Source organism: Stegostoma tigrinum, chromosome 9, assembly GCF_030684315.1.
Source record: "Stegostoma tigrinum isolate sSteTig4 chromosome 9, sSteTig4.hap1, whole genome shotgun sequence".
Classification (NCBI taxonomy): Eukaryota; Metazoa; Chordata; class Chondrichthyes; order Orectolobiformes; family Stegostomatidae; genus Stegostoma; species Stegostoma tigrinum.
In genome coordinates this window covers 80,124,776-80,150,314 of record NC_081362.1, presented here as the reverse complement: position 1 = coordinate 80,150,314, position 25,539 = coordinate 80,124,776, and the positions used below count along the sequence as shown (strand labels likewise).

At 42.1% G+C, this 25,539-nt stretch overlaps 1 protein-coding gene across 1 annotated transcript in view; it reads right to left on the bottom strand.

The window, feature by feature from the left end:
• LOC125454857 (arginase-1-like) overlaps positions 1–11,221 on the bottom strand; it is a 35,202-nt gene extending 23,981 nt beyond the window's left edge. The window contains exons 1-4 of the mRNA XM_048536093.1: positions 10,987–11,221; positions 10,813–10,885; positions 8,855–9,029; positions 5,279–5,438 (exon numbers count right to left, since the gene is read on the bottom strand). Coding sequence (XP_048392050.1) covers positions 5,279–5,438; positions 8,855–9,029; positions 10,813–10,885; positions 10,987–11,094 — 516 coding nt within the window. The 5' untranslated portion in view covers positions 11,095–11,221. The remainder of the gene's footprint in view (positions 1–5,278; positions 5,439–8,854; positions 9,030–10,812; positions 10,886–10,986) is intronic.
• Positions 11,222–25,539: the final 14,318 nt, after the last annotated feature.

Here is a 25,539-nt window from a genome sequence, read left to right as displayed (position 1 = left end):
GTTTGATCAACAGTTTCCCTGCTCCCCCCAAAAAATTCTTTATTTTACACATTTTAACAGCTTGAAAAAGCTAGCTAATAAACAGTCCAATGCATTGCATTAATGTGTAATTTGCTCTCTGAGTTTTAAAGTTTAATTACAGAAAAACACAAATGGTTTCATAAAAGGACAATAATTACTTCAAAACTTCCTTTTCTAATTGTAGTACAGTGACAGAAAATCATGTGGTGCTAAATGATCAGTTTGAATTTCTACCCCAATTGTGTTATTCATTTTCTTTAACAATGGGGGATTGTAAGGCTTATCTCTATGTTAATGGTGACGTTAAAGTACATGGCATTAAAATTAGATAACAAGCTTCCCCAGGTACGGATGTTTTGAACTCTATTACAAGACTTCACCTGCAGTAATATTGTATAATGTAATGTATTTAAGAAGAAGGCTCATATGGGGATCAAAGCATTGACTTTGTTCTTCTCTCTAATTTGCTACCATACCTTCTGAGTTTCTGCAGCATTTTCTGTTTTTATTTCAAATTTCTTGCACCCACAGTGTTTTAGTTTTATTGATATAACCTAGCATTTCACTGAATTTTGTCTTCTAGCTTTCTACATGAAATGGTTGTGTCAAGCCAAGTACTTTCCATAATATGCAATGCAAACATTTACACATGAAAGCCTTATGTTATTCTTGTATAGAATTATCTTACATCGTTAGCATTGCAGGATCCACACATTTGCCACACTTTTGCATTTACACTATTTCAATAGCATGTAGAGGACAATGCATTTGACAGAGTCTATTTGAACATCAGCAAGGTCCTTGATAACATCCCATTTGGAAGACTGATAAAGATGATAAGAACCCATAGAATTCAAGGAAATTTGGCAAATTTGATCCAGAATTAGCTGAGTAACAGGAAGCAGACAGTGATTGTTGAGGTTTTTGTGTGACTGAAAGCCTGTATCTAGTAGGATTCTGCAGGAATCAGTGTTGGGGCCCTTTCTGTTTGTGATATTATAAAACCTATGTCTTGAGTGTCAGAGGATTGATCAGAGGTTTGTGGAAGATATGAAAATTGATGGGGTGGTAAATAATGAAAAGGATAGCATCAGATCACAGAAGGATATGACAGGCTTGTCAGGTGACCTAATCAATTGGAAATGAAATTCAAAGGGTGAAATCATGCACTTGGATAGGACAAACAAAACAAGAGAGTACATGATGAACGGTGGAAGCCTTGGAAGCACCAAGGATCAGATAGACCTTGGTATGCATGTCCACTGGTCCCATACAGTAACAGAACAGAACAATAAACTAATTAAAAAGGCATGTGGGATACTTGCCTTTATTAGTCAAGGTGTGGGTTATGCCAGAACTGTATATAAATGTTAGTTAGGCAACAGCTAGAGTATTAGAGATAATGGGAACTGCAGATGCTGGAGATTCCAAGATAATAAAATGTGAGGCTGGATGAACACAGCAGGCCAAGCAGCATCTCAGGAGCACAAAAGCTGACGTTTCGGGCCTAGACCCTTCATCAGAGAGGGGGATGGGGGGAGGGAACTGGAATAAATAGGGAGAGAGGGGGAGGCGGACCGAAGATGGAGAGCAAAGAAGATAGGTGGAGAGGGTGTAGGTGGGGAGGTAGGGAGGGGATAGGTCAGTCCAGGGAAGACGGACAGGTCAAGGAGGTGGGATGAGGTTAGTAGGTAGCTGGGGGTGCGGCTGGGGGTGGGAGGAAGGGATGGGTGAGAGGAAGAACCGGTTAGGGAGGCAGAGACAGGTTGGACTGGTTTTGGGATGCAGTGGGTGGGGGGGAAGAGCTGGGCTGGTTGTGTGGTGCAGTGGGGGGAGGGGATGAACTGGGCTGGTTTAGGGATGCAGTGGGGGAAGGGGAGATTTTGAAACTGGTGAAGTCCACATTGATACCATATGGCTGCAGGGTTCCCAGGCGGAATATGAGTTGCTGTTCCTGCAACCTTCGGGTGGCATCATTGTGGCAGTGCAGGAGGCCCATGATGGACATGTCATCAAGAGAATGGGAGGGGGAGTGGAAATGGTTTGCGACTGGGAGGTGCAGTTGTTTGTTGCGAACTGAGCGGAGGTGTTCTGCAAAGCGGTCCCCAAGCCTCCGCTTGGTTTCCCCAATGTAGAGAAAGCCGCACCGGGTACAGTGGATGCAGTATACCACATTGGCAGATGTGCAGGTGAACCTCTGCTTAATGTGGAATGTCATCTTGGGGCCTGGGATGGGGGTGAGGGAGGAGGTGTGGGGACAAGTGTAGCATTTCCTGCGGTTGCAGGGGAAGGTGCCGGGTGTGGTGGGGTTGGAGGGCAGTGTGGAGCGAACAAGGGAGTCACGGAGAGAGTGGTCTCTCCGGAAAGCAGACAGGGGTGGGGATGGAAAAATGTCTTGGGTGGTGGGGTCGGATTGTAAATGGCGGAAGTGTCGGAGGATAATGCGTTGTATCCGGAGGTTGGTAGGGTGGTGTGTGAGAACGAGGGGGATCCTCTTGGGGCGGTTGTGGCGGGGGCGGGGTGTGAGGAATGTGTCGCGGGAAATGCGGGAGACGCGGTCAAGGGCGTTCTCAATCACCGTGGGGGGGAAGTTGCGGTCCTTAAAGAACTTGGACATCTGGGATGTGCGGGAGTGGAATGTCTTATCGTGGGAGCAGATGCGGCGGAGGCGGAGGAATTGGGAATAGGGGATGGAGTTTTTGCAGGAGGGTGGGTGGGAGGAGGTGTATTCTAGGTAGCTGTGGGAGTCGGTGGGCTTGAAATGGACATCAGTTACAAGCTGGTTGCCTGAGATGGAGACTGAGAGGTCCAGGAAGGTGAGGGATGTGCTGGAGATGGCCCAGGTGAACTGAAGGTTGGGGTGGAAGGTGTTGGTGAAGTGGATGAACTGTTCGAGCTCCTCTGGGGAGCAAGAGGCGGCGCCGATACAGTCATCAATGTACCGGAGGAAGAGATGGGGTTTGGGGCCTGTGTAGGTGCGGAAGATGGACTGTTCCACGTAACCTACAAAGAGGCAGGCATAGCTGGGGCCCATGCGGGTGCCCATGGCCACCCCCTTAGTCTGTAGGAAGTGGGAGGAGTCAAAAGAGAAGTTGTTGAGTGTGAGGACGAGTTCCGCTAGGCGGATGAGAGTGTCGGTGGAGGGGGCCTGGTCGGGCCTGCGGGACAGGAAGAAGCGGAGGGCCTTGAGGCCATCTCCATGCGGAATGCAGGTGTACAGGGACTGGACGTCCATGGTGAATATGAGGTGTTGGGGGCCAGGGAATTGGAAGTCCTGGAGGAGGTGGAGGGCGTGGGTGGTGTCACGGACATAGGTGGGGAGTTCCTGGACCAAAGGGGAGAAAATGGAGTCCAGATAGGTGGAGATGAGTTCGGTGGGGCAGGAGCAGGCTGAGACGATGGGTCGACCAGGGCAGGCAGGTTTGTGGATTTTGGGAAGGAGATAGAAACGGGCTGTGCGGGGTTGGGGAACAATGAGGTTGGAGGCTGTGGGTGGGAGGTCCCCTGAGGTGATGAGGTCATGAATGGTGTTGGAGATGATGGTTTGGTGCTCGGGTGTGGGGTCATGATCGAGGAGGCGGTAGGAGGTGGTGTCGGAGAGAGTATTATCGGAGCTAGAGTATTGTAGTTCTGGAATTCACATTATAAGAGAAATGAGATTAAACTGTAGAGAGTGCAGAGGAGATTTACCAGGATGTTGCCTGGGCTGGAGAGTTTAGTGGTGAGGTGAAATTGGATACTCTGGTATTGTTTACGTTGGAGTGGAGAAGACTAAAAGGGGTCATGATTGAGATGTACAGATTTCTAAGGGGAACAGTCAGGAAGGAAATTTCCTCTTTGGTGGAGGGATCAATGACTAAAGAGTTTAGAGGGGATGTGAAGCAAATTTTTTTCCACTTAGCAGATGGTGGGAATCTGAACTCACTGCCTGTAAGGGTGGAAGATGCAGAACTGCTCATAACATCGAAGCAGTATTTAGATATTTAGATATAAACTTGTGACACCAAGGCACACAATGCCATGAGCCAAGTTTTTTAAAAATGCGTTTAGAGTAGTTAGATGGTGGTTTTGACAGAGCAGTCCCAAAGGGACAAAGGGCTTATCTCCATGCTCTGTATATCTATGACTCTATAACATTTCTTGTGAACCTGAATGACTGGGACTAAGCAGCCTATGTATAAAAATGCTTTAAATGTTGTTAGAATTTTATCTCCTTGACAGTGTTTCGATCGTAGAGCTTTGTGGGATATATGAATAGAACAATTTCAATTGTGTAACACAGAAAACAAATAAACTGTATTAAAACAGGACAGAAATCAAGTGGATGGTATGTCTCAATATTTAAGTGAATGAACAAATTCAGCCGAATGACCTTCTCATATTTCACACCCTTATTTTGGAAAAAAATTAAAATAAACACAAGGTTGTCTGAAATATGATTATAACAGCTGCAGCTCCAGTATACTCTATATATAATTAGATGGATTTTCAACTTCACCACATCAGCATTATTAATCTGATGAGAGTATCACCAATCTTTATTGCATTAAATATAAGGAAATATAAAGATCTAGTCATACCTTCAAGAGGGAATAGATAAACTTGAAAAGAGAAAAAAAAAGCAAGGATATGGAAAAAGAGCAGGGAATTAGACTTAATTTATTTGTTCTTCAAAAAGGCACATGTGATAGGCCAAATGGCTTCCTGCTGTGTGCAGTATTATAACTGTTATCGTGGTTAGATTGAACAATTAGAATAACCATTTCAGCCAGTAGAGAAAAGAAATCTCAACAAGTAGCAAAAGGAGTGTAGTATATCGGGGGTAAAGGATAGCAGCATCCAATGGTATTATGGGTGGAGAGTAAGAGTTAGTTTCACTCTTTGTCAGAGTCAATATTCTTGGTCATCATTCAGATGAGGTCAAAATACTGCTTGTAAATGTTTAATAAAAACCTAGAAGCTGCAAAATATATGTCCTGCTTCTTCTAAATTTGTCCTAGACTTTCAAAATTTAGTAAAAAGGAACAAAATACTACATTTCACCTGAATTAGTGTATATGATATTTAAGTCAGATTACGCATATAGCATATTTACCTGTGTTGTATTTAAGGCATTTTCAAAATTAATGCTGTGACTCAAATGGCTTAAAGGTGGTAGTCACTCTGCCAGATTACTATTCAGACAGTGAAATGGAAAAGCCAGCCAAATTTATCTGTACACAATGATGCAGATAAATGTATCTCATTTCGCACTTACCTCAGTCTTGAGTTCCTCAAGGAGAAACGACAATGGTTGGCCATGCAGGTTACCTGATGGTGTTGTGTTAGGAGTGTTAATGTCAGCATGGGCATCTACCCACACCACACACAGGTTTGAGTGACATGATGCATCCCCAGAAATCGATCCAATTGCTAAACTGTAATGAGAAAGTGCTTTTTATGTTATGTCAGGATTACATCTCAAGCATATTCCAAATTGCTTCTTTTGTAATGTGAAGTCTCTACTTTATGTTTTAAAGATGGATTTTTAGTTTCTTTACTTCATGAGGCTCCATGGTAAGAAAACAATTTTACAGACTGTTGTCTAGCAAATCATAAATTGAACAAATCCATTGTACAATGCAAATGACAAGTACCACCAAGATAATTCATAGAGGTATTGTCAATCATAATTTTAATACTATCAGTCTATTAAAAATTATTGCTTCTCTTATGTTTCATATCTATCAAACAATTTCCGGTCATTTTGTTTCAGGGATCGGACCGTACTAAAAAGGGCAGCATTAGTTGCTCTTGAATTGACTGGCTTGTTTAATCATTTCAGAATGCAACCAGGAGTCTACCATGTTACTATGGGCCTAGAGTCTTGTGTGGATTAGACTGAGTAAGAATGGTAATTTCCTCCCTGAAAGACATTGGTGAAGCAAGTCAGTTTTGATGACAAACCACAATTATTTTCAGTGAATCTTGTAATTTATTCCAGATTTATTAACTAACTGAATTTAATCTCACCGAGCAGATGTAGTGGGATTTGAACATTTGCTTGCAAACCATTAGTGTGTAGATTAGTAGGTCACTCTGCTGCCATCCCAATCCTGTTGTTACTTTGGCAAAGCATTACAGTGAACATTTGCACCACCCATCTTTTAAATATTTCTGTTAGCAGATGTCACTGATGAGATATTAGTCAGGCCATACACATGAAGATTGTTGGGAAAATACATAGTCCTAGAACCATAATTATTAGGATACATATATCTGTGTAATAAAACAGAGAATTGAGATTACACAATAAGACAGTGCCAAGAACTAAAATAAAAGGTCCCATTTCAGATAGTAAGTGCATGGGTCGGGTGGCGACTGTATAGTTTTTACGAGGAAATACAGTTTTCAGTCTTGAATTCCAAGGCTGTTTAACTTTTTGTGATTCAGGGATTTAGAATGAGCGATATATTATTACAATGAAACAAAGTTTTAATATGTTAGAGGTGCTAGATAAGTTGCTTTTGGAATAAGTGTGGTGTTGATAAAAAACAAGATCAACTTAGTAATAGAGAAAATTAAACAAATTGAAAACATTAATTCAATTGACCAATAGTACAGTCCACTTGTATTTTTAGGGGCTAGCAAGAGTGCATCTGATTCATTTTGGGTCTGCAAACAGCTAATATGTACAGATCTTTAGCACCTACCATCCCTACAATGCTGAGATATCCAGTGCCAGCTTACCATCAAAGAAGTGTGTAACCACCTCACTTCCTCACCCACACTCAACAAAACATTTGCACTCAGTGGGAGATCATTCATCATCCCTGTTAATGATTGTCAAATTCTGGAATGATGGGTTACACTTTCAAACTCCCTACTAGTTTAATGCTGGGTCAAATAACTTTGTTCTGTTCAGAACCCATTTGAAGCAGTGCTTTCATTTTTGGGCAACACGTCAGTAAAGATGTTTTTACAGAAGTGTTAATATGATTTACCAGCATAATTATGGGAGATCCAGGGTAAAATTAAGGATTGATCGCCTTGTACATACAAGTCCTCAGACTGGAGACCTTGGACTTTGTAGACACTTTCCACTAAGTTCACAAAATAACTGAGTATCAGAGGAGAAAGGCTTAGCGCCAAAAGGCAACAGCAGAGTTGTCATGTGCAGTGCTGAATGGACTTTGTTGTTTCACGTGGAAGGGAATGCTGAGAGTGGCATGAAGATTCCCTAGTAGACCCAGTAACAAGTCTGGTGGTGGATGCCTGGTGAGTTAACCTTGTTCAAGAAAAGGGGAACTTTTTTTTAAAAAACTAAATGTTTAAATATTTCTGTGCGAGGAGAAGCAAGCATACGCATCCATGGATGTCTGCAAATAGATAGATATTTTCTTGGAAGAAATTTCAAAACACTTCACATCAGTGCTTTCATATTAAGTATTATTCAAATTTAAAATGAAGATTGTGTGATTACTAATGCATTTGAAAGTAAGATCTTCAATCTAGTAATCCGAAAACCATTGTTTTAGAAGATCACAACCTAGTCTCAACCAAAATACTGACAGATGCATGTCTTTCCCTTCTGTCATTATGTATGATGTGGAGGTGCTGGTGTTGGACTGGGGTGGACAAGGTCAGAAGTCAGACCACTCTAGCTTATATTCAAAAGGTTTATTTGAAATCACAAGCTTTGAAGTGACTTCACCTAACAAAGGGGCAACGCTCCAAAAGTTTGTGATTTCAAATAAACGTATTGGACTATAACCTGGTATTGTCTGACTTCTGACCTCATTAAGTATGAATACCAGAATTACTTATATGGCTCCTGATTAATATTCCAATAAGTCCAATGTGCACTTACAGAAATCAGCAGACTTCACTTTCAGGTAATAATTGACTGCACCATATGACTATTGATACACCCCACAATGAGCTCCTACCTTCATGAACATAAAAGGTTTCGGCTGTTGAGTGATTGCCACTGATGTAGTATACAGATACAAAATCCACACTTGTCCAGAGAGCACATATATCCAGAGCCTGGGAACCATTGGATCATCATTGACCACATATTAAACTGGTCAGATAAGGTGTTTCCTGCCTTGATGTGTCAGAAGACTTTGCAGTAATAGGCAGATTATCAGAATTAAGCTTTTTGACTTTGCAACTATCTAATTGTACAGGCTTGCTGTAGAACCCAGTGAATATTACATTAAAATTTGTCAGCACACTCCCTTACTGCACTTGGGGGTTCAGCAACAACTCCAGTTACCTCCCCAAACTAACTAACATTCAACTCCTGTCCATGTGAACCTTTGATATTTCAATCTGACTGTCTCTCCCTCTTCAATCAAACATTGCCTGATCGCCCCATTTTCCCATACAAATATTTTAATGATCTTCCAATATTTTCAGTAGCTGCCTGAAAGAATGATTGAATCCCTATTGTGTGGAAACAGGCCATTTGGCCCAGCAAGTCCAATCTGCCCCTATAAACAGCATCCCACCCAGACCCATCCCTCTACCCTTTCCTTGTAGCCTTACATTTCACATAGCTAATCCACCTAATTTACACACCCCTGGACAATAGAGGCAATTTAGCATGGCCAATCCACCTAACCCGCACAGTGGTACGAAACTGGAGCACCGGCAGAAACACACACAGACATGAGGAAATTGTGCAAAGTCCACACACACAGTCAACCGAGGGTGGAATCAAACCCAAGTACAGGGCACTGTGAGGCAGCAGTGCTAAACTCTGAGCCACCATGCCGGTTGATGAACATTTTATATAACACCCTTGTAAATGTCTTTGAAGTTAATGAATTGAATAAAAAGGAAATACCTATGATCACCCCCAAGAACGACACAGAGACGGTCATCTGCTTTTACTTTGTTTACAGCTTGAAATAATTTTGCGTTTGCTTTTCCCACGGTCCTTGGCATTTTGACAGTTCCGAATGGTTCATCTTTCGGCTCATCTTCAAATGTCAAATTACCATAGTCCTTAAGGTCACAACCTTGAAATGTAAAAGTGTAAGGAAATTGTGGGTGGTGAGCAAGATAAATGCAAACCTACTCAATCCAGTACAATTTTAGGAATCCGTAAATAATCTATAAAAGCCCTTAGTGTTCTCAGTGAAGTGCATCTACAGATGTTGTGAACAGATTTTAGAAACCAGTAAAGTCAAAAGTTAAATGTTCTGTGCTGTACTGACTAGTTGGAAATGTGAATACTGACTTCAAAATCCTGTGCCACAGATGGAAAAAATAACAGACCACCAACCAAATATCTGGTCCGAACACGGTATTTCCGGCTCAAGTGACACTGTCAGGTGATGATTTAAATTTACTTAATTCTGATTACTTTAATTACAAAGCTTTCTCATTTATGTCATCTGGTCCCACACTTGAAATATGACCATGTGAATTGTGTGATTTATGAATATGATATGATGCAGTATTTAATAAATTTCAGTCATAACGTCTAACAACAGGACAACTTATATTATAATCTTTATATTACTAGGCGAAATAACTTGGCCTTTTCTCGACCTTTACAATTTACCACCTGCTCAAAGCTCAAATGTTCATTTTTATCACTGGAGTTAGCCAAAAATTTACATTCAATCGCAATTACCAGCCTCATTTCAAGCTTTGAAAGTGAATTCACCCAAGCCCCCTCCAACAGCATCTTCCGAACCCTTTACCACCACCATCTTGGCAAAGGTGGCACTGTGGTTCTGTGATTAGCTCACAGATGTGCAGGTTCTGTGCATTAGCCGTGGGAAATGTAGGGTGACAGGGATAATGTAGGAGGTGGGATGCTCTTCGGAAGGTCGGCCGACTCGATGGGTCGAATGGCGTGCTTCTGCACTGTAGGGATTCTATGATCTCAAAGGACAATGGCAGCAGATACATCATCATCAACATCATCATCACCAGCAGCACCACCACCTGTAAATCCAAGCCACACGCCATTCTGAACTATATCACCGTTGCTTTGGGTAACAATCCTTTGACCCTCCCTGAGAGGTGTGCCAATGTGGGCTGCAAAGGTTCAAGAAGGCAGCGTACCACCACCTTCTGAAGAGCAATTAGGATAGGCAATAATGCTGGCCTATCAGTGGCGTCTTTTCGATTTGACACTTCCACAAGCCACACGCAGTTCAACAATTTCAGGTCATAAATGCCATCATTCCAGACAGCAGCTATTAACAATGATTGCCATTTACACCTCCTTTAGAACAATATTTGCTTTCTTATCCTGTTCGCCGTGCATTATCATCCATTTTGCTACTTAATCTCCCCTGCCTTCCACTTTACCAGAGGCCAACTTTTTCCTTCTTTCCTCTTTACCACTGCGCTTATTTTTAAAAAAACCGATTACCTCTAACTTTTAGTGACTCTGAAAGGTACCACCCCTTTTTTTGACTTGTCCAGAATCATCCAACATATTAATTCACCGCCAGTTTAAAAGTTTCATTTTTGCTTTTTTTTCCAATTTGAAGAGGTAATGTCTATTTGAATATGATTCAGGGACTGTTCGTTAAAAGTGAATAAAAAGGCTTTCAGAGTCATTTTAACTTGTGACTTTTCATTGTGATGTGAGTGCAAGATATGAACCTTCCCCTGCTTGTAAGAACGGTGGATCGATCGCAAAGATTGTGTACGCGCTTTAGGACACACAAACACATAATGACACAACACGAAATGAAAATGGAAAAGTTTCAAATCATAACTTGTTGACCTTTTTGGAAATGATTTCAATATTTACGTTCTAATGACTCTCCGAATTATTACCTCCAGCCTGAAGCGCAGTCAGCAGCCCGGATCTTCTTAAAGCATCTGGTCCCGTTTTTACACCCTCCTTTCCCTACAGACATGCATAAGAAGCTTACAGTAAAATAGGAAATAAAAGAGCCTTTTAAAAATACGGTTTTTCCGAACCTTAACGAGCGCATTCCCACAGCATACCTGTCCCCTTGAGAACGGTGCTCCAAGGATTCCGATTTTGTGGTTAAATCTTCTACAGATCATACTAACACCGCGGTTTAAAAGAATCATTCCCTTTCGGGGCAACATCTTACTTCTTGATTTCTAACAGTCAAACTTCAAACTAATAATAGTTTTTCGCAGCGAGTAATTTACTGTTTGCAGATTATGTTTGCATTAACTCAGATATCCTCTAGCCGACAGGAGAGCTTTATCGTTGGTGAGTATCACGGAAGTAAACACACATAATCGGAATTATTATAGACAAATTTGCACACCGTGCAGGGATTGGTTACATGGATCATGTGTCACAGCAACACTGGGGATATAGCCGGAAAACCCCGCCCTCCCCCAATAACACAATTACACGCTTGCTAGTCAGCTTGATAAATGACATAAAGAGCTACAAAACCAAAGTCTGTGGATACTCAGAGATCGTAGGAACTGCCGATGCTGGAGTCAGCGATAACAGTGTGGAGCTGGATGAACACAGCAGGCCAGGTAATGTCAAAGGAGCAGGAAAGTTGACGTTTCGGGTCTGGACCCTTCTTCAGTAATGCGGGCGGGGAAGGGGCTCTGAAATAAAGAGAGCGGGAGGGAGGCGATGATAGAAAGAGGAGCAGATAGGTGAAGAGAAGACAGACAGGTCAAGGACGCAGGGATGAAGCCAGTAAGGGTGTGTGTGGGTAGGGAGTTTGGATGGGGGTTGGTCAGTGAGGAGGGAGGGTGGGTAGGTGGGAGGGAAGGCGGACAGATCGAGGAGAAGGGAATTAAGCTAGTAGGTAGGAAGTGGTTGAAATTGTATCAGAGACGTCCGCATTCCTGATCCTATGATGCTGCTTGGCCTGCTGTGTTCATTCAGCTCTACACTTTGTTATCTAGGTAGGAAGTGGGGCTGTGGCCTTGCAGATGTTTAGGCTATCTGCAAGGGGAATGCAAGTGTGGGGGGTGAGGGTGGGTTGGTCAGTGAGGTGGGAGGAGTGGATAGGTGGGAGAAAAAACTGACAGGTCAAGGATGTAGGGATGAGATGGGCTGGTCTTGGGATGTGGTTGGGGGAGGGGAGATTTTGAAGCTTGTGAAATCCACGTTGAGACCATTGGGCTGCAGGATTCCTAAGGGAAATATGAGGTGCTGTTCCTCCAGCCTTCGGGTAGCATCGCTGTGGCAATGGAGGCCAGGATGGACAAGCAGTGGGAGTGGGAGTGGGAGGGGGAGTTGAAGTGGTTCACAACTGGGAGGTGTTGTCGTTTGTCATGAACTGAGCGTATCTGTTCCACAATGTGATCTCGAAGCCTCCGCTTGGTTTCGCTGATGTAGAGGAGGGCACATTGGGAATTGAGGATACAATATACCACATTAGCAGGTGTGCAGGTGAATATGTGTTTAATGTGGAAGGTTTTCTTGGGGCCTGGGATGGGGGTGAGGGGTTTGGTGTAGGGGTAGGTGTAGCACTTCCTGCGGTTGCAGGGAAAAGTACCGGGAGTGGTGGGGGTGGTGGGGAATGTGGAGCGGACGAGCAAGTCAAGGAGAAAATGATACCTCCGGAAGGCAGATAAGGGCAGGGTGGGAAATATATCCTTGGTAGTGGGGTCGGATTGCAGATGGCATAAATGTCGGAGAATGATGTGTTGAATCCGGAGGTTGATGGGGTTGTACATGAGGACAAGGGGAATTCTGTCTTTGCTGTTATTGCGGGGAGGGGGTATGAGGACTGAGGCGCAGGAAAAGCGAGAGATGTGGTCGAGGGCATTTTCAACCACTGTGAAGGAGAAATTGCCGTCCTTGAAAAACAAGGACATCTGGGATATCTGGGAGTGGAATGTCTCATCTCGGGAGCAGATGCGGCGGAGGCAAAGGAATTGGGAATAGGGGATGGCATTTTTGCAGGAAGGTGGGTGAAAGGAGTTGTATTCTAGGTGGCTGTGGGAGTTGGTGGGCTTGAAATAAGTATCAGTTTCCAAGTTGTTACCAGAGATGGAGACAGAGAGGTCCAGGAAGGAAAGCGAGGTATCAGAGATGGTCCAGGTGTACTTTAGATTGGGGTGGAAGATGTTAGCAAAATGGATGAACTGTTCAAGCTCCTCATGGGAGCAAGGCAACACCGATAGTCATCGATACAACGAGGAAGAGGTGGGGGATAGGGCCAGTGTAGCTGCAGAAGAGGGATTGTTCCACGTATCCTACAAAGACACAGGCATAGCTTGGGCCCATGCGGGTACCCATCACTACCCCTGGGAGGAGTGATAGGAGAAGTTGTTATGGGTAAGGACGAGTTCAGTTCAGTGGATAAGGGTGTTGGTGGAGGGGGACTGGTCGGGCCTGTGGGAGAGGAAGAAGCAGAGGGTGTTTAGGCTATCTGCAAGGGGAATGCAAGTATATAGGGACTGGACATCCATGGTGAAAATGAGGTGTTGAGGACCAGGGAATTGGAAATTTTGGAGGAGGTAGAGGGCATGGGTCGTGTCACAGACATAGGTGGGGAGTTCCTGGACCAGCAGGGAGAAAATGGAGTTGAGATAAGTGGAGATAAGTTCAGCGGGGCAGGAGCAGATAGAGACAATGGGTCGACCAGGGTAATCGGGTTTATGGATTTTGGGAAGGAAATAGAAATGGTTGGTGCAGGGTCAGGGAACATTGAGGTTGAAGGCTGAGGATGGATGGTTACTTGAGGTGATGATGTTATGGATGGTCTGAGAGATGATGTTTTGGTGGCCAGAGGTTGGGTCAGGATCAAGGGGGCAGTAGGAGGAGGTGTCAGAGAGTTGGCGCCTGGGCATGGTGATGTAGAGGTCAGTGAGCTATACCACAACTGCACCTCCTTTGTCCACAGGTTTTATAGCGAGGTTAGGGTTGGAGCAGAGGGCTGCACATTTTGTGTGGGAGATGTTAGAGTGGGTGAGAGGTGTAGAGAGGTTGAGGCAATTGATATTACGACAGCAGTTGGAGATGAAAAGGTTGAGGAGGGTAGGAGGCTTTGGGGTGGTGTCCAGGAGGATGGGGTGTGTTGGAGACAGGAGAAGGGGTCAGTAGAGGGGTGGATAGGTTAGCGTTTAAAGAAGTAAGCGTGGGGGCAACGCAACAACTGTTCATTGTCCAGGCGTGAGCAGTATTCATTGATGTTCGGGTGGAGGGGGTTAATGGGATACTCAGCAGGTCTGACAAAGTTTACTAGAGAGAAGTTAACATTAGGGCAAAGATCCTTTATCAAAACGTGACATGAAATTATGTCATACCAATGTTGTGTTATCAGTATGACTAACGGTTGCCAACCAATCAACATACTCCACTAAAACCCAAGCAAAATAATTTGAAGTATGGAAATCTGAACTAAAAACAGAAAATGTTGGAAATGATCAGCCAGTCAGCAGCATCTGTAGCAGGAGAAATAGAGTTAACATTTCAGATCAGTGCCTTTTCGTCAAAGGAAACAGCCATTGATCTGATAATACTGAACTCCACTTTCCAGCCTCAATTTCCATAACCCTTGATTCCCTGATTACAAATCTGTTCATTTAAGCTTTGAATATATTTAATGATCCAGCCTCCACTGCTCTCTACCTTAAAGAATTACAGATTCACTACCTCTTGAGAGAAAGATACCCTGCTCAGCCCTGTCTCAATAGGGGAATCTTTTACTCCATTGCTAATTACGTTCTTTATAGTAGATTCTTCACATTTTCCTGATGACAGATGTTAATTTAATTGGTTTATACTTACCCATATTTTTCTCCCGTTTTGAATAAGACTTATTACATTGGCAGTCATGAACCTGCAGGTTTTTGGTTTATTAGGAACCTAACTTTGCTTGTGGCACCAGATACTAAAACCTTTCAAGAGTTGATGGGTTTAATTAAGGAATATTTATGACACCATGCCGCCCCTAGTTTTGAGACGCCAACCAGACATCCTAATCTGACCTAATCCCACTTGTCAGCATTTGCCCCATAAGCCTCTAAACCTTCCTATTCATATATCCAGACAGATGCCTTTTAAATGCTAGAATTGCACCCACCTCCACCACTTCCTCTTGCAATTCATTCCACGCATGCATCACCCTCTGCATAAAAAAGTTATCCTTGGGTCTTTGTAAAATATTTCCATTCTCACCTTAAACCAATGCCCTAGTTTTGGACTCCCCTGCTGTAGGAAAAAAATCTTGGTTATTCACCCTACCCACGCCCGTTATGATTTTTAAGCATCTTTAAGGTCACCCCTCAGTCTCTGATCTTCCCAATTTCTATGTTACATGTTCTGCCAAAACCAAAAGAAGAACATTTGCTGAAGGGAAATGCTATTACTACTGGAAAGAATCATAGCAAAGGAAGAAATGCCAGAAGCAATCAAGGTAGATGTTAGCAATTAGGAGGGCTACAACATAGTTAATTTGTAACTCCGAGCATTCCCTAATCAAGAAAGCCCAAGGCAAACATGTCACAGAGAAATTTTACTCCAAAGATAAAGTCGACAAACCAGAAACAATCAAAAGGGAGTGGAAAAGAAATGCAATCAGTTTCATAAAATGTAGAATGGCATCTGGTTAGTATGATATATAAAGCAGAGTCTAAGGCAGATACTACTATTAAATCTAGTATTCAGTGGTCTACTAGACCTTATTTGTTACTGGTAAATATGTGAATACTTTATTTCTGGTTTATTTAAACTCAATATGGTATTAAAAGCTGAAACTAAAGTAATAATACTGACATGCAAAGTATCAAATGAATAACTACTACAAATGTGGGAGGGTTTGAAGGAATTAATTGGGAAAGCGAACCAAAACATAACATTTGATTTGATTTATTGTAGTGTCATCAACCTAAGTACAGTGAAAGGCTTTGTTTTGCAAGCAGTACAGGCAAATCATAGCGAACAAGGACATACAGATCATAGGTGCTTATACAGAGTGAGGCATACAGGTTACAGCTGCACAGAAGATGTGCAAAGCAAGATCAACAGTATTTGAAGTTAGAGAAATCATTCATCAGTCTGATAATGGCAGGGAAGAAGCTGTTCTTGAACCTGAGAAGACAAGGTGTAGAGCTGGATGAACACAGCAGGCGAAGCAGCATCAGAGGAGCAGGAAGGCTGACGTTTCGGGCCTAGATCCTTTTCTGAAGAAGGGCCTAGGCCCGAAACGTCAGCCTTCCTGCTCCTCTGATACTGCTTGGCCTGCTGTGTTCATCCAGCTCTATACCTTGTTATCTCAGATTCCCCAGCATCGGCAGTTCCTACTATCTCTGTAAGTTAAGGAAGCATCAGTTAGAAACATTGAGATTGGCTCCCCCTAATGGCACTGTGTGGTGTAGTACTAGGCCACACAGGCAAAATTATGCTATCAGAGATAATGGGAACTGCAGATGCTGGAGATTCCAAGATAATAAAATGTGAGGCTGGATGAACACAGCAGGCCAAGCAGCATCTCAGGAGCACAAAAGCTGACGTTTCGGGCCTAGACCCTTCATCAGAGAGGGGGATGGGGGGAGGGAACTGGAATAAATAGGGAGAGAGGGGGAGGCGGACCGAAGATGGAGAGTAAAGAAGATAGGTGGAGAGGGTGTAGGTGGGGAGGTAGGGAGGGGATAGGTCAGTCCAGGGAAGACGGACAGGTCAAGGAGGTGGGATGAGGTTAGTAGGTAGCTGGGGGTGCGGCTTGGGGTGGGAGGAAGGGATGGGTGAGAGGAAGAACCGGTTAGGGAGGCAGAGACAGGTTGGACTGGTTTTGGGATGCAGTGGGTGGGGGGGAAGAGCTGGGCTGGTTGTGTGGTGCAGTGGGGGGAGGGGATGCACTGGGCTGGTTTAGGGATGCAGTAGGGGAAGGGGAGATTTTGAAACTGGTGAAGTCCACATTGATACCATACGGCTGCAGGGTTCCCAGGCGGAATATGAGTTGCTGTTCCTGCAACCTTCGGGTGGCATCATTGTGGCAGTGCAGGAGGCCCATGATGGACGTGTCATCAAGAGAATGGGAGGGGGAGTGGAAATGGTTTGCGACTGGGAGGTGCAGTTGTTTGTTGCGAACTGAGCGGAGGTGTTCTGCAAAGCGGTCCCCAAGCCTCCGCTTGGTTTCCCCAATGTAGAGGAAGCCGCACCGGGTACAGTGGATGCAGTATACCACATTGGCAGATATGCAGGTGAACCTCTGCTTAATGTGGAATGTCATCTTGGGGCCTGGGATGGGGGTGAGGGAGGAGGTGTGGGGACAAGTGTAGCATTTCCTGCGGTTGCAGGGGAAGGTGCCGGGTGTGGTGGGGTTGGAGGGCAGTGTGGAGCGAACAAGGGAGTCACGGAGAGAGTGGTCTCTCCGGAAAGCAGACAGGGGAGGGGATGGAAAAATGTCTTGGGTGGTGGGGTCGGATTGTAAATGGCGGAAGTGTCGGAGGATAATGCGTTGTATCCGGAGGTTGGTAGGGTGGTGTGTGAGAACGAGGGGGATCCTCTTGGGGCGGTTGTGGCGGGGGCGGGGTGTGAGGGATGTGTTGCGGGAAATGCGGGAGACGCGGTCAAGGGCGTTCTCAATCACCGTGGGGGTAAAGTTGCGGTCCTTAAAGAACTTGGACATCTGGGATGTGCGGGAGTGGAATGTCTTATCGTGGGAGCAGATGCGGCGGAGGCGGAGGAATTGGGAATAGGGGATGGAATTTTTGCAGGAGGGTGGGTGGGAGGAGGTGTATTCTAGGTAGCTGTGGGAGTCGGTGGGCTTGAAATGGACATCAGTTACTAGCTGGTTGCCTGAGATGGAGACTGAGAGGTCCAGGAAGGTGAGGGATGTGCTGGAGATATGTCTGGCCTGTATTCATCTTACTTGGGGAGCAATTGGATAGGGAGGGAAATATTAATCATGGTATGTGAGTTATCTGTGTCCAAGTTCTGCTGTCAGAGAGAAAGCAAACAGAGATATTGAGTGAAGACAGGATCAGATATTGACTCTGTCCAGATTTATGACTCTGTACTACTCCTATTCTCTTCCATTAAATCATGGGGCACCAGGAAGATGGTGTCATCCGAAACTATTTGCAATTAGAAAACCAGGTACTGTATTTGGTACGATTAATATGATGAAACTGTTGGTGAAAGAAACAGAAGAAAAAATTCAAAGAATGGAAGGAGGGCATATAATCTGTCAAGCACATGCTGGTGCAATGCAAGAGAACTCAGCTGGTCCTAGTCCTTTGCTCTTTCCTTGTAACTCTACAATTTTTTTCACTTCAGTTGCTTTTCCAGTTCGATTTTTATTTTCATTCACAGAATGTAGGTGTTGTTGAATTAGCCAGTATTTATTAACCACCCCTAATTACCCACGAGAAGGTGTGTTGAATGTGTGAACAGTCAACAGGGCTGCTTCTGCCATTGTCTTTTCCGATACCTAGGTTAATGCCCGGTGATCTGTCTGGTTTCATTTCTTTGAAACTTTGTAGCAATTGGTACAACTGAATGACTTGCTAAGCCTTTTCAAAAGACAATTGAGAGTCAACGACATTGCTGTGGGTCTGGAGTCACGTATAGGCTAGACCAGGTGAGGATAGCAGATTTTCCTTCCCCGAAAAACATTAGTGAACCAAATAGGTTTTTTAAACAATGATTTCATAGTGATCAATAGATTCTTAATTCCAGACTTTGTTTTTATTGAATTCAAATTCCATCATCTTTCGTGATGTGACTTGAACCCAGATCCTCAGAACATTAACTGGGTTGCTAGATTAATAGTCTAGTGATAATACCACTAGGCCATTGCCTACCTTCAACTGCTGCAGTCCGTGTAGTGTAGGTACATTCTCAATGCCAGTTAGAGAAGGAGTTCTAAGATTTTGACCCAATAAAGCCAGTAGATGGTGATTGCCTTGGAGGTGAACTTGCAGGTGGTTGTATTCCCATGTCTGTGCTGCACTTGTCCTTCTAGATGGTGGTGGTCGGGGGTTTGGAAGGTGCTGGCTAAGGAGCCTTGGTGAATTTCTGAGTTGCACGATGTAGATTATACAAACCTCTGCTATTGAGCATTGGTAATGAAGAGACTGAATGTGGGTGTGTTACTAGTCAAGTGAGCTGCTTTGTCCTGGATAGTGTCAAAATTCGTCAGTGTTGTTAGAGCTGCATTCAACAAGACAAGTGGGAAGTCCTCCATCGCACTCCTAACTTGTGCCTTATTGATAGTGCACAGGCTTTGGGAGTCAGGAATGAGTTACTTGCTGCCTTTGGCCTATTCTTGTAATCATATTATTTATATGACAAAGCCAGTTCATTTTCTGGTCAATGGTAACTCCCAGGATGTTGATCATGGGGAATTCAGTGTTAGTTATGCTATTGAATATCACAAGGCAATATTTAGATTCTGCTTTGTTGGAGATGTTCATTGCCTGCCACCTGTGTGGTGCAAATGTTACTTGCCACTTTTTAGCCCAAGCCTGGATATTGTACAGTTCTGGCCACATTTGAACATGAAATCTTTCAGTATCTGAGGAGTGGAAAATGGTGTTGAACACTGTGTAACCATCAGTGAATGTCCCCACTTTGGACCTTATGATGATGGAAGAATCATGGATGAGGCATTGAAGATTGATGGGCCAAGGACACAATTTAAGCAGCAAAGTTGTGGAGCTGAGATGATATACATGAACTAAAAATAGGAAGTTATGCAGAAACTTGGCAGGTTTGGCAGTATCTGTGGAGAGAGAAACAGAGTTTACACTTCGAGTCTGATATGACTTCTTCAAATTTATCTCAGATTTCTAGTTCCACAGTACTTTGCTTTTATTTAATTCTTACTTTGATTAAATAAAATTCAATTAAATTAAGTGCAGGTTGGATAAACCAGATTGGCAAAATTAGTCTAGAAATAATTGAGTGTATTTATGATAATTTAATGCCATCAATATGCTCAAAAACTATTGAAGACTCAGAAATAAGAAGTGGTCAAATTTAATGTTCAGTTTGAAGGGGATAAATTTGGTTGTAGGACTAGTATTTTAACATCAAATAAGGACACATATCAGTACGAAGGCACAGCTGGATAAAATGAACTATGTTTAAAGATAGAGCAATAGCGATGCAATGGTGGGCTTTTAACACTTGGCAACATGGTGGCCTAGCCTGGCCACACAGCCAGGGACTCCTGGTTATGGTAGGCCCAGGACAGGGAGTCCAAGCATCAGCATGGTGGCGGCCAGCAGCAGCAGAGTCGGGAGCTCCTGGTTGCTGGTGAATGTGGGTCCAGAATAAGACCCAGCATCAGGTGGCTTTTTGGCAAATGGAGCCCCAGCAATGAAGAGATGGCTCCTGAAGAATGGTGACTCCAACGTTGTTGTGTCCAGCACAGGTATCATTGGTCAGACAGCTTAGGACTCATGGTGGAAGTGGTGGAACAAAGATGGACTTTCTTTCCGCTTTATCTTTTTATTCTTAAACTACACAAATAGTGCCGAATTGTGGCAACACTGTCATTTACTGTGTTGTTCATTGAGACTAAAAAGCAGCAACAACTCAGCATTTGTTCATTCTTATCCCTGTGAGAAAGAAAGACTGTGAGAAGGATCCATCATTTGTAGCCAACATTTTAAGGATGGTATCAAATTGAAATGAACACTGTACCAATTCTGTTCTTATCCAGCCATTGGACAGATTTTAAGGGCCAGCAAAGAATGACTAAATTATAATAAGGAGGCAATATGTAGAGTATGAGAGAAAATCAGAAGTCACATGACATCAGGTTATAATCCAACAGGTTTATTTGAAGTCACAAGCTTTTGAAGCGCTAATCCTTCATCAGGAGGTGAGAGAAAGCTGACTGGTAATAGAAATTTTTAAAATGAGTTCCTACAAGATTTTAAATAGGAAAATAGTAACTAAATGTTTGTACTCTAGAACTGATATTGGAAAACAAGGAAATAGTGGAGACATTAAACCAATATTTTGAATTTGTCTACACTTTAGAAGTCCTATAAAGGTTTCTGCCAACATTTTAAAATCAAGAGGTAAAGGAGGGGGAGGAACTTAAAATAATAACCACCATCAGGGAAAGGGTACTGAGAAAATGATCGAACCTAAAGTGTGACAAGTCCCCAGAGGCACTGGCTATCATTTTCTAAAAGTCCATAGATTCTGGAAGGGTCCCAGTGAATTGGAAATTAGCTAACATAATACTATTTTGGAACAATGAACATGGTGAGACAGTATACAATAAAGAATGCTATTCAAAAAAGTGCCCAGGTTAGAGAGACAGGACAAGTAGAAATAACTGTTGATAAAGCATTCAGTATTCTGGACTTCATTAATAGGGACATAGAGAACAAGAGAAAATAAGTTATGTTGAACCGACTAAAAACACTAATGTTGTGATCCCAGTTTAGAGTTATGATCCCAGTTGATACTATTCTTGGACAAGTTGGATGCCAGACTAAAATTTGACTTGATAAATCATGTATTTTTGTTTTGTTTTAACAATAAAACAAACTTTATCATGCAAAGAAATGAAAATAAAACCAAATAACCAAACTATTTGCTTAAAATTAAAGATTTCAAAACACACAGCACCCCATTATAATACTCATATAGCGAAAAGAGAATTGTCTCTTTATCACACATGGGGTTTGAATTGGATGTGGCTTCAATTCCCAAGCCTTGAGTATCTGATTACATCATCCTTGAATCTTCATGCAACTGAGCTTAGACTCTTTCAGCATCAAACAGCCCCTTCAGGATTTTAACCAAATACTTCTGGTCTGGAATTTTAAAACTAAACTCCTTACCTGAGGTGACCTATATTTTAACAGTTATAAGCCATTTATTTTCATCAAGGGCAGCTGTTTTACACATCCAGCTACAGAAATATTCACAAGTTAATCATTAAGCCCCTTCAGACACAAAGACCAAAACCCACATGCCACTGTTACAAATCCAAACTCAAATAAATTATAAATAATATATAGATAATTTTTATACCTCACCTCCCAACAGAAGAGAATGAATGTATGTTTCAGAGGCATTTTCATTACTCATCAAAAATTATCTTAACACCATAAATATCACATTATTATGGCAATGACTTAAATAAGTCCATGGATATCACATCATTTGGTGTCCATGAACTGTGCATCAAATAAAGCATCCACTATAAAATATTAAGTTCCAAGCACACAAGTGTTACCTAAATTATCTGCTTGATGAACAAAGCTCTGCTGATATAATTATAAGCGCATGACTTGAAATTTTTCCAAAATAAAATCAATAGATTGTGATCCAGATAAATAGCAGTATCTTCCACATTGTTGGTGACGTATATTTCAAAGTGATGTAAAGACTCGGTGTTTCTTTTCCAAATGCTGAATGTTCCTATTGTAAAGTAAGAGGTAAAACCAACATATTATTACCAGACAACAGGGCTGCTATCGAATTAGAGAAAGGTGATGCTGATGGTTTAACCTGAAGGTCACCATGCTTCAGGTGAGGGGAGATGTTGAAAAGGAGAATTCTTTGTGTTAACCTCAGGAATTGAACCCACATTGTTGGCACCACTCTGCATTACAATCCAATTGGCCTGTTTTTTTTTTGACAATGCAGTCAATTAGTTTGAAAAACAACTGATGGGCATTCGGATCTCCATCTCAGAAAAATTGATTTTTGAGAACTGGTGCATATCCAATTCACTTAATGCAGTTCTCCAATCTTGGATCAGGATATTAGCCCATTTTCATCACTATATTGACTTGGCAAAAATCAGTACAAATCTTTGTGACCCACCCAGTTTTAGCACTGTCACACTAGGTGAACTCCAGTTCAGTACCTGAACTCAGGTACTACAATTCAGTTCAATAATGCCATTGTCCATTATGAACTTAATCTGTTCCCTTACTTGAGCCAATCATGCTAGTTAGAGTCTGTAAGGGTGTTGATTTATCAGTAATATACGCCCTATATTAATATCAGCCAAACTGTTTTCTTGGCTTATTCCAAAAAAATCTGTAAGACTCTTCATAAATTACTTCAATAGATTTCTGGAAGAAAAACATGATGCTAGCAAACTTCTTAAATACTTCCACATTTTCCAGCCTGATTGTTGTAGGGCCAATTAATTTTAATACCTGGTTCATTCTCCAATCATGCTGCTATGACCTGTTGAGGTAACATACCAGAATTTGAATCCTGCTATTCACATAGTCTGCACAAAAGATAAAAGATTTTATCCAGATTTTATCAATTTACCTGACCTTCAGACATGGGTTGATGGAAAGCACAGACCAGTTTTCTGTACTGAACAAGAAATAGAATTTATTAAACTAATTAGACTCTAGCTATAGGTAAACAGATATGAACTATCTAATAATAACATAATATCTAATACTACTTCCAAACTCTAATCCCTCTATAAACTCCTTTGTACACACATACAGGCAGATAAACAGACAGGGTAAAATAGATTTAAGGTAGAGGATAGAAATTGGAAGGTCAGTTCAGAAATATTTTATTCGCAGGCTCTGTTGTTGAGATCATTCTTACAACTCTTTTGCTGTTGACCAGCATGTTGCTTCAATTTCATTTCTCCAGATGCTCCCACTCACTCACAAAAAGTCTGGCCGATCAATTAAAATTCACAGCAATTGTAGGAAAGATGAACTGGTTTCCTTCAGGTTTATAGTGAGTTTTGACTGTGGAGTCTACAGAGGCTGTTCCTGAGTTGGGGAAGGCTGAATTCTTCTTTCTATAATTGTTCCCAGCTCCAAGCTATTCAATTACCGAGAACAAATCACTTAGTTGTTGGCAGAAAGAAAAAGCTCTCTAATTTCAATAACTGGTCACCAGTTATCTTTTCAATGTGTCAACTACGCTACATAACTTAAATGATTGAGTTTCTTTTTGATTTGATAAGATTTAGCGAACCTTGCATTTCTAGATTTCTGAGACAGACTACAATACTAACTCCCTGTCTCCAGCAACAAAATTTGACTTTCAATTTTTTTTTATGTTAAGCACTTTTCAGATGCTTTTTAGACAGCTTAAAAGCTTTGGTCAGTTTTTCTGAAATTCAAGACATTAGCTGGAAGTGTAGTTTCTGAGTCTTTTTTGGTTTATCAATTTCTCTTCAGTCAATTCAAATGGTCCTTTCACATCATGTCCATACATTAGTTCAAAAAGATTCAATCCTGTGGAGGCATTAGGAGAATCCCCAAAGGCAAATAGAGACAATATAATTCCAGTATTATTCATTATGACATAGTTGACAATAAGTTCTAATCATGGTCTTCAATGTTTGATACTATCTTTCCAGTGTACCTTAAGATTATGGGTGATAAACAGAAGATGTAAATTGTTTATTTCCAAACTAGTTATACTTTCTTTGAATATTTCTGAAATAAAATTTGAAACTTGACCTGATTGTATTTATTTGGGTAATCCATATCTTGTAAAAGATTGATCTAACTTTTCTACTGCCAACTTACACAGTAGTTCTCCCTATAGGCATTGCCTTCGGACATCTTTTGGAAATGTATATACTCATTCAAAAATACTGATTTCCATTCTTAATTTTACGTAATGGTCCTATATAATCTATTGCGACCCTGCTAAATGGTTCTTCAAAGGCTAATATTGGAATTAAAGAAACACATTACTCTGAGGGTTGGAATTTCCCCACTGCCTGATATATATGGCTTATCTGACAGAATTGACTACATCTTTATGTAGTCCTGGCCATTAAAAATGGTTTTACATTTTAGCCTAGTACCTAAGTTAACTCCCATCAGAATTTTGTGAAAAATTACAAAATTTAATTACGATACTTAGTTGAAACTGAGTAGACCACTGCCCACGAAAACCTGTAACTACTGAGTTCTGTTCTTTTTGTTGCTTGATCAACATTATATTTCACAATTTCCCTTTGATTTCATGCTCGTCAACTTCGTGAACAAGTCTATTATGAGATAATTTATCAAATGTCTCTTGACAATTTACATATGTCACGTCAAACTCATTACCCTTTTTAACCAACTTTGGTATCTTAATCATAATTCTGGTTTCCCATCTATAGAAAGGATGTTGTTAAATTTGAGAGAGTATAGAAAAGATTTGCAAGGATGTTGCCAGGACTGGAGGGTTTGAGCTATAGGGAGAGGCTGAATAGCTGGCACTGTTTTCCTTGGAGTGTTAGAGGCTGAGGGGTGGCCTTGTAGAGGTTTATGAAATTTTGAGGGGCATCTACAAGGTGAACAGCCAGGGTCATTTTACCAGGGTAGGGGAGTCCAAAACTAGAGGGCATAGGGTTAAGGTGGGAAAGGAAAGATTTAAAAGGGACCCAAGGGGCAACTTTTCATGTAGAGGATGGTGTGTATAGAACGAGTTGCCAGAGGAAGTGATGGTGATGGGTACGGTCATATTATTTAAAAGACATCTGGTCCAAAATGGGGAGGAATATGGGCTAAATGCTGGCAAATGGGACGTTCAGTTTAGGATCTGGTTCGCATGGATGTGTGGATTAAAGGGTCATTTCTGTGCTGTATAACTCTATAACTCTCTGACCCAAAATGGCTCCAAAGGCCAGTTCAAACTGG